This window comes from Elaeis guineensis, chromosome 6 (genome assembly GCF_000442705.2).
Source record: "Elaeis guineensis isolate ETL-2024a chromosome 6, EG11, whole genome shotgun sequence".
NCBI lineage: Eukaryota > Viridiplantae > Streptophyta > Magnoliopsida > Arecales > Arecaceae > Elaeis > Elaeis guineensis.
In genome coordinates, this window is record NC_025998.2 from 20,305,257 (window position 1) to 20,314,904 (window position 9,648).

The 9,648-nt window shown below is 40.2% G+C and overlaps 1 protein-coding gene across 2 annotated transcripts; it reads right to left on the bottom strand.

Moving 5' to 3' along the window:
* Positions 1–3,142: 3,142 nt before the first annotated feature.
* LOC105047012 (two-pore potassium channel 3) lies at positions 3,143–9,648 on the bottom strand. Of its 2 annotated transcripts, none has more exons than XM_010925784.4 (2): positions 8,198–9,646; positions 3,143–3,983 (listed from the first exon to the last, which is right to left on the bottom strand). In XM_010925784.4, exons 1-2 carry the CDS (start codon positions 9,394–9,396, stop codon positions 3,836–3,838), a joined length of 1,347 nt encoding a protein of 448 aa, XP_010924086.1. In that variant the 5' UTR covers positions 9,397–9,646; the 3' UTR covers positions 3,143–3,835. The 2 variants fall into 2 exon arrangements, with proteins under 2 accessions (XP_010924086.1, XP_010924088.1); XM_010925786.4 differs by lacking the exon at positions 3,143–3,983 and adding an exon at positions 6,049–6,792 and having other exon boundaries at positions 8,198–9,648.

Here is a 9,648-nt window from a genome sequence, read left to right on the forward strand (position 1 = left end):
TGACATATGCAGGCTGGTTGCTTTGGTGAGTCCGAAATGAACGGATCTTCAATAATTCTTCCATCTCTCTATCACATTTGATAGGTAGACTCCCAGCTTATAGTATGAGTGACCATGCATCTAATCACCTCTCACGGGCCCGTGTCCATATTGGAGTAGCCAATTGCAAGAGGATTTTTTCTATTGTCAACCCACTTTAGTGTCTTGGCTACCTCCATCCAAAAGGGTCATTAAAATCAATTTTGATGCATCTGTTACTGCAAAAAATGTGGCAATGGGTTTCATCATTCATAATCACAAGGGGATCATGTTGTGCATTGGAGGTAAGGTTCTTTCTTCCATGTCAGCTCCATTGACGGAGTTGCAGGCTACATGGTATGGGGTGAAGGTAGCTATCTCTCGAGGGTATGCCTCTAAAATCTTGGTTAAAGGAAGATTCGGCCACCGTTGTTTCCTGGTTGTCTAGCCGCACAATGCAAAATATGCTTTATATACCATATGTAAAGGATATTTATAAGTGGGAATTAGATGGGCTTTTCTATAAATTTTCACATACTTATAGAGAAGCTAATCAAGTGGCTAATTTTATGATAAATAAAGATTGAAGTGGATCTTTATTGTCAATATTTGTTACAGGCTGATGCATATGGAATACTATACAAGAGGGAATCATAAGCGAAAGGTAGGGTATATATTAAGCAAACGAGCTATGGTTTGTTCTGGCCTTTATTCTCTCTTTGTCATATTGCATTAGTTATGTTTCCTGTGGTGTGTTGCTCAGTGTGGGTTATAATTACTACCTTTTAAGTTATACATATATTTTTGTACCATACTAACTTTGCTAACAATGTTTTTGAAATTGTATAGACAGGACTTGCAACGTCTGTTATGGTGGCAGGGGTCTCAGAATGTGTCTCACATTTCCACATTAAAGGCAGATATCTCTAAATGGTATTATACTTCTTTGTTCTTTTTCTCCAAACAGATCCGCAGCACTTATGATGTTCGAGAGTACAGTTTTCTTTCATGCTCCTATATCTTATTCTGGGTTGCTCTGCGAAGCCGCACTGTATGTGCGTTGTTGCTTTGGATGATCTCCATTCTTACTCATTTGGGCTCTGCTTGTTAGTGAATCCATTGGTATGGTACAGAGGATACAACCATTGTCATACTGTATATATTCACCACACTGTGTTCCTTCATATGCTGGTTTCATGCAAAGAAAAAACAAAGTAGGAATCATAGAAAAAGAAAAAGACAAAAAGGAAATTGGAAAAATATTATGGGGAGAAAAGAAAAAGAATATAAAACAGAGAGATTGCACTTTACTGGTTTGGAAGACTTGCATCATCTTTACTTTGCTGATTTCTCTATGGATTACTTGGCTGAGAGGTCTGAATGTTTTTTTGGGCATGTTAACCTATGCTAATGTGATTGCTATGCATCAATGCCTCTCGTCAACTTCCTTAATGTTCTTATGTTTTGCCACAAAGGTGTTGGACACTGCAATAACTGAGAGGGTTCATGCTCTGTTTTACATCTTCATTGTTGCAGTTCAACAACTTTCTTTCAATATGCTGGCTGGCCATATCTATCCCAATGGTCCTGTGGTTTTATACTTGTACTCAACTGATTTATGTAGCTACTACGGACTGTGTTGTCAAAATTTTTCAAACAGGGACTGGGTACCAAGTGTCACTTCGGGCCTTATGGATGATTTGGTACTAGTGACATGTTGTTCTTCAATGATGGTTATAGCTTGAAAAATTCTAGTATATGGAGGAAATATTCAAAAAAACAGAAAATAGAAAAAGAAAAAGGAGAAAGAAAAAAGAAGGAAAAAATGCAAAAAAATAAAAGGACAAAAGGAATGGAAAACAAGGAAAAAGAACGTTTATTACTAACCTATTTTATCTTTATTTGCAGGTTTTCATAATGCAACATAAGATCTTTAACATTCGAAGGATAAATATCTTTTGTAAATCATACTGTAGTTCCCTTTCTTTAAGGTGGTAAATCCTCACTTTTCTGGAATGACCAGACACAGTGATAACTTGCGGTTTCAATTCCATTTCTATGGTGGATTTTGTCTTCTTGCTATATCATCCTGGGCTGTCCTTCTATTTCATTGCGATGATTACTATGGTTCTTTCAATACTTCGCACACGTGTCTCATGCGGGGATTGCCAACAACCAGGAAGCCTGCTACATCTGGATTTGGCTTTTTAAATGTGATGCCTGCTGGAAGGGTTTTTGTCAATATATTTTGATTTTCTTTTTATCCTAGTCACAAAGGCTGTATGCTTGTTTGCCCTTTGTTTTGTCCTGTTCGTCGGCCGTAACATTCCTTTTGTTATAAATCTTGATGCCTACGGACGATCTTTACCCAAAAAAAAAAAAAAAAAAAAAAAAACGACTCTAATCTTAAACTCTCTTCATTTAATAAATTCGTCGACCTGACTCTATTTATACCAAATACCAAAGCTGTTTATTATGGATCGGATTATGGATTTCCATGCTTGGCCACAGCATTCTGCGGTCAGCTCTTTTATAGTATTATCAAGTCATGCTAACAAGCTTCCCCTATTCTCACTTCAATATGAAACTCCGTGATTCCCTCTTGCCACATTATTAGAACGCGGGCCAGAAAGTCCATTCTTGCTCTCTGGCCACACGTTCTTTGCCTCCATTTCTTCCCAACTCTTTTTTTTTTATTATTATTATAAACAGACGAAATTAGGAATCTAGAACACTTCATATAAGCCACTGTTTATTCCTGTGGTGGTGACTGCCACTGTAAATTCTTATGGTAAATATGCAATGCACATTCAAAGGGCGCGCCCCCCTCTCAACGCCCCCCCAAAAAAAAAAATCATTTTACAAAATTTCTATCCTAAATTTCAAGCTCAAGCTTGCACTGCTGCAAATTAAGAAATTTCTATCACGTTCTAACGCACAATGTATAATTATTTTAAAACATGCAAGTTTTAGTCTCAGCCTCATGGAACAAATTATTTGTTCAATTCATTAGATCCCTAAAACTTGCGAGGCATATCAAGAGTGGTCATTAGCTTTAAAACATCCAGTTGTTTTATTGGGTCCAGCTGATTGAGTGCCATATATCACAGATTGCTCCTGACTGGAAAGGAAAATATAGGGAGATAGAAGTTTTACCAATAGGAACCACAGCCAAAGCAGAGAGGGCACCGCATGCAATACAGAGACCCGTTTAACATTATCCTTGGGTATGATAGAACAGTTATAAACTCACAAAATTGGCAGCATGTAGGATCAGATATACATTCACTATCCTGAGAAATTTGCTCAGAATTTGTTTAGAGCAGCAGATCATTGATAGAAGGTTTGTCCATTTGGCATCACAACACCACCTCATCAACTAATTGCATTTTTAGACCAGCCTTTTCAATACCACTCTTTCCATCAAACCAGATGACATCCATATCCAATAATATCAGCATCCAAATCACTTTAAAATATCAAAAAAAATGCCCGTATGGTGTCTACTTATATTTTTTAGAAAAAATAGAAACAATAATGGAATATAAAAGTGGTGGAATCATAATGTAATATCTGGATTTGGAGTGCTTACCTCCACGAGCTTGGTTTGGAACGGTTGTTTGCTCCCTCGACTAGTGGAGAAAGGTAAGACCAACACAGCTTCAAATTGTATGAGCTCATCCCACCTATGGCGCTTTGTATTTTTTTTCACATCATGGATAAGCTAGTAGCTTCGTTTTTAGTAGTGGCTTGCATACCCCTTTACTGGATCACCCAAGATGCACTCCAGATCTTCCATTACCAAGAGGTGTGAGAATTAGTGATGACTTTCAATGAGATCGGAAAGTGTAATCTTTCCACATTTTCCTGTGTCTAGCCTATCAAACTGATCGCAGATCTGCATGATGTCCTTCTCCATTACCTTCCCCATCTCCTTCAGTTTGTAAATGACAAACTCTGATTTACTGCATGCCATTTAGGAAAAAAGGGAAAAAGGAAAAATGATGATTCAGCTAAACCAAATTTGTGTTGTTTCAAATCAAGGACATGCCACAAAAGAACGATCCAAAGTAAAAGCAGTGAAAGATCTCAACCCAAAGAGCAACGAACATTGCTGTTGAGAAAGCAGATTGTTGAATACCAAGGACTAGGCTAGCATTTGCCGTGTGTAAAACATATGACTAATTTATCAACAGGTCTGATTCCATCACATGTCATGTGCCTACCATAAAGGAATATGTGATGGCCACTATAAATCATGGTGATACTTTACGGATAACTAGCATCAACCTTGTCTTATGCATGGGAGAAGTTTAAAAAAAAAAAAAAAAGTATTAAGCATGCATCGACCTGCTTTTCTATCCACTGATAAATTCCTAGATTCATTTTCCTCAGAATGGGAGGTTGTAGAAATCTTACACGGAAATGTTTATGATTTCATCTTAACATAATGAATAACCTATTTGGTATTCCAGGAAAGTAATCCAATACATATGGTAAGCTATGAAAACGGTGGAAAATTATTTCTAAAATAGAAGTCGAACAATAACTAACCTGAACTATCCATTGGTAACACAAAAATACTGTAAATAAAAATTCTGAACCACATATTCTGTTTTTGCATTCTAACATGATAACATCTAATAAACAAAAAAATAAATTGGTTTGGAATTTTACAGAAAATCAGAGTTATATGATAGATTTATAATAAGAAATAGACCATGCTAGCAAAAACAAGAGAGACCAAACAAAATTGAAAAATAAAAGAACAAGAGAAAGGAGAGGTAACAAAAATGGTAATTGAAGCATAAAAGAGAAATCGCACATATTTACAGCATAAGTCTACATCATTTTCATCAACCTGGAAAATCCAACGCAATTGTAATCTACCTCTGCAGTCCAAAATCCACTATGCCAAAATCAGGAGTACCAGAAAACAAACATAAAAAAGGGATAATCAGATTAAGATTAAAGAAGGAGCTGCATATTCAAATTTATTGAGTCTGTTAAGTTGTATTGATACAAAGCTTCTTGTGAGATTTAGTTGGCTGATAGTCCTTTTGAGTAAAAAGAATAGCAATCTTCTCCTTAAAAAGTAGCAGCAGCTATCCTTTGCTCAGCTAATGCCCCCAAATGGCCTTGTGGCTTGTGTTTAAGAGGCTGGAGCTCATGTTTCATTTCAAAACAAAGGCTCCACCCCTCTTATGCGCAGCCGGAGGAGACGGGGCTTGAAAGCCCTCTCCTTCTCCTTCTTCCTCTCTTTCCTTCTCCCTCCCCCTCCCTCGCCAATTTCTCAATGGGTCTGTCCCCAGTATGGCTTGGTACATCCCAAACCAGATAGTTTGAAAGGGTATACCTTCCATGTTCATATGTTTGCAAAATGGGGGCATTTATTTGACAATAAATGTAAAGAAATGATGAGATTCCAATTGGATTGGAATTCAAACCTGTCATCTTCTAGCATAAGTGGTTTTTCCTTGTATTTTCTCTATAGTTCATTAAAATGCCTTTGAAATGTCAATCAAAGCTCACTATAAATGAACAAATTGGAAACCAGACCAGCAAACCTTCAACGCTTCTTATCATATTTTATAAAGAACTCACAGATCTAACTACCCATCATAAGCAAAGGGCATGCCATGCTTTTGGGAGATAATACAAAGCTAGCGAACCTTCAATGTTTCTTGTCATTTTTTATAAAGAAACTCGCAAATATCAATTTCTCATCATAAGCAGATAGTGTATCATGCTTTTGGGAGACAATAGAAAGCTAACATGTTATGCTTATCAAAAAAAAAAAAAATGTGAATGCTAAAGGAAAATGTATTGCCTAAAGGGAAAAAAACTGTAAATGGACTTCTCATATATCAGCATAAATTTCTTAAAAATGCAAAATGGTATTCTTCACTTTAACTAAATAACTAAAAACTCACTTTCAAAAACCCATCCAAGATCATAATGTGATAATGAGCGCTTCTTTAAACAATTCACATGCTCAAACAGAATAATTGAATGGCAGAGAACCAAGAGTAGTACTGAGTGCTAACCATGCATAGGTTTCAACTGAATTAAAATTTTAAGGGTTCTTGCATACAACTGATGGAGAATCAAGAGATAAAAATAGCTCTAAGTATCTTGATGTACCCTTTTTTATAGCAAATCATGGAAATACTATGATGAAGACATCACAAGATAGAAATGGTGAACAAAGAAAAGGCTAAACACTTCAAATTCTGTGACACACTATTACTAAAATCTTGCTATAACAGATAAATGAACTCCCATTTCGTAGCAAGACGTCATTTCTTTGTTTCAAAAAGGTTGTGCATCCAACTGAGAAAGAGAGTACCTATACAACAACAATGGTTATGTGCCAATTTTGACTCTATCAATCTTTTGCTGATTTTCAATTTAACATTTCTACCAAAGATTTTGAACGTGAGATGGCCCTGATGGGTCATCGACTGAAAGAGACCCTCACAAAAACCAAACAAAAAAGGTTTATATGGCATCAAGAAAGAGAAAAAAGGAGGCAGAGGAGAGGGAAGCTAATTGTGGAATTTGGGTGGAACCTAGGAGCAGCTTGAAGTTGCCCCCAGCTTAATCTCTTTGACTAGCATATACATCTCCACTAAGCTTTGTTCCCTCAGCTTCTGCATCGACCCAGTGCACTCCAAGAAAAACAACTCCCTGCCCTTGCTATGATCGCCCTCAAGTATTCGAACTGGCTTGCCATCATTGATGGACCCCACATCTTCATCCTCTTACTTGGAGCTGGAGAAAGGTTGGATTCAAGATTATAATATGTTAGATTTCCCTACAAACTAAATCGATCTCTTCAAAAGCCTGGGAATGTTGAATACACAATAAGAATATATTGGCCCAGAAATTTAAGAGAAAAATTGGAAGATTTTCTTTGGGGTAGAAGTAATAAATTAGATGGAAAATTGCACAAGTTTCGCTAGTTGTTGAAAATGATTTGGAATGTGATCGGTATAAGGCTTAGAAGCGCCTTATTGAGGATCAATTTTAGAATAAATGATGAAAATTAACAAAAAAAAAAAATTTGTCTCATAGAATTGGGACATTATTCAAGAATGGCTACAATGTGTCATAAGGAACGAGATCCCAAAGGTACAATTCGTTACAGCCTCAAAAACAAATTTCAAGTTTGTAGTGGCACTTGGCTTTTATCGTGGACAAGAAAATGGTTTTGAATCTTCCTCTTCAATTATTTTTTCTAAAAACCTCAGCTTAGCATCTACCAAAGAAACTGATATACGTTGCAAATATATCTATATATATATATATGGGGAAGGTTTTGAATTTTAGTATTAGTCATGTCCTCTACGTAGAGTTTAAATTTCCACAATTGTTTGGTAGTTTCAGCAGTTTGCTCTATGCATTGGAACTTCGGTCAAAACAGTAAGAAAAAATCAAGAAAATACAAAAAACAAGAGGCAAGTTATGTCATATTATTGTATTATGTTTTGGATTATTTAGGATCATAATGTAAGTACTTTCAGTAGTTCTAGGATGAACTTCAACTATATTGAAGCTTAATATATTAAATATTACTAATGAGTAAAATAACAAATATTACTTGATCCGGCATTAATTAACAAGACAAGTATACAAGTGTAAAATTAATTAAAGATACCAAGTACACCAAGGTAGGCCATGCAAATCATTATCATCAGTGCATTGTTGGGAGTATTAATATTGATTTTGCATTAACATAGCCAGCTAATTATCATCGGTGCATTGTAGGATTCTAGAATTTGCATTTTAGGAAAGATTTTGGGCGTCAATATGGAAATTGGTTAAACCATGAAAAGGGCATAAAAAGCCATAAAGCCAGCTACTGTGGAAAGCATTGCACTTCAATTGTTTGAATGAAGGAAAAATACTTCTCTTGTCCCAGATTCAGGTGTCTCTTATCCTTTTTCTCTTCACCATTTATTCCTTCCTCTGCTCCTACGATCTCTTCCCCTACCTCTCTAATCTAGTATCATTGTCCTAATAAGTGGTCAACGTCTCTATCCTCCCTTTTTCTTGCACAATCGCTCATCCTGCTACCATTATCACCTTAGGATAAGAAGATGGTAACGGAAAACATTGAATGGCATCTGAAAGAACCAGAGCAAGAGAAAAATAAGACGAAGAGGCGGTCACTCACGTGACGAAACCATTGTTGTCGATGTCAGCGGCGAGGAACTCGGAGACGGTCATGTCCCTGCAGAGCACCCACTTTGCGATCTTGCGGTGCCTCTTGTCGATCCTGGCCTCCGCCAGGTAGAGGAAGGCACGGGCGACGGCGAGCGTGGACACAAGGAGCCACAGAGACGCAAATAGCCGGCCGGGCATGGTCTTGAAGGCACGGTCCCCGTAGCCGACGGTGGTGACGGACATGACGGAGAGGTAGAAGGAGTCGAGCCAGCCGAGACGCTCGACGAAGCGGAGCACGGCGGTGCCGACGCCGATGCAGAGCACGACGACTCCGAGGGCGAGGGCGACCTTCATGCGAATGCGCATGCGGCCCTTCTTGACGTCGATGATGTAGCGGCGGGCGACGTCGCGCCGGTGGTGGTGGTGCTTGCCACCAGCGGCGCCGTGGCTGTCGTGCTTCGGGTTGGCGACGGCGCCGAGGAGGAGGGACTCCTGGAGATCGAGAACGTACGAGACCATGCCGGAGAGGAGGATGTCGATGAAGCCGAAGCCTACGAGGACGAAGGTGATGGAGAAGAGCTTGGCGGAGGGGGTGGCGGGGGTGATGTCGCCGTAGCCAATGGTGCACATGGTGACGATGCAGAAGTAGAGGGCGTCGACGACGGGGTGGGTGTCGGCGGCGGAGAAGTTGGAGCGGTTGAGGGTGTAGACAAGGACGCCGAGGGAGAGGTAGATGGAGAGGAGGACGACGGCCTGCCGCACGATGGAGGGACGGTGGGGGGAGGACGCCGACGGCTGTTGGGCGTGGGCGTTGATGGCCGACATGGCGGGGGCGGTGCGCGACCGGTGGAGGTTGCTCCGGCCCGTGGCCGCCGCCGACGGGTCCGTCAACCATGACGACGACGCGGGGCCTTCGGCCGCAGCGAGAGGAGATCTGGCGACGGTGGGATCCCGGGCGGTGGATGCGATGGGAGATGATGGGATGGGGATGAGGAGGGAGAGGGCTTCGGGGGAGATGGGAGATTGGAGGTCGGAGGAGGAGCCGAAGATGAGGCGTTCTTTGAGGGATGGGGAGGCGGTGGCAGGGGAGAAGGGGATGGAGATCTCGCCGTCTTCGGGGAGGGGACAGAGGATGGAGGACGGAGGAGTGGATGGGAGAAGCCTTTTTCTTGGGCTGGTGGTGGGGAGGAGGGGTTCCGTTTCGGCCATTTGCTATTTTTGTTTTAACTTCAGAAGCAGAGGGAATTTGGCATGGTTTGCTAGGAAAGGGAGGAGGAGGGGAGAGACAACAGGAAGCATTCACGCGGTGTACGATTGCGATGGGGTCGTGGGGTGCCTCAGAGTTTCGGTTGGTTGAATGTTTGTCCAGGATCAATCAACCGTGATTCATGGGATGGGGTGGTAGGAGGATCGGCTGAAGTACCCGATGAATGGATCTCCTGTGAAGATAATAGGAAGACA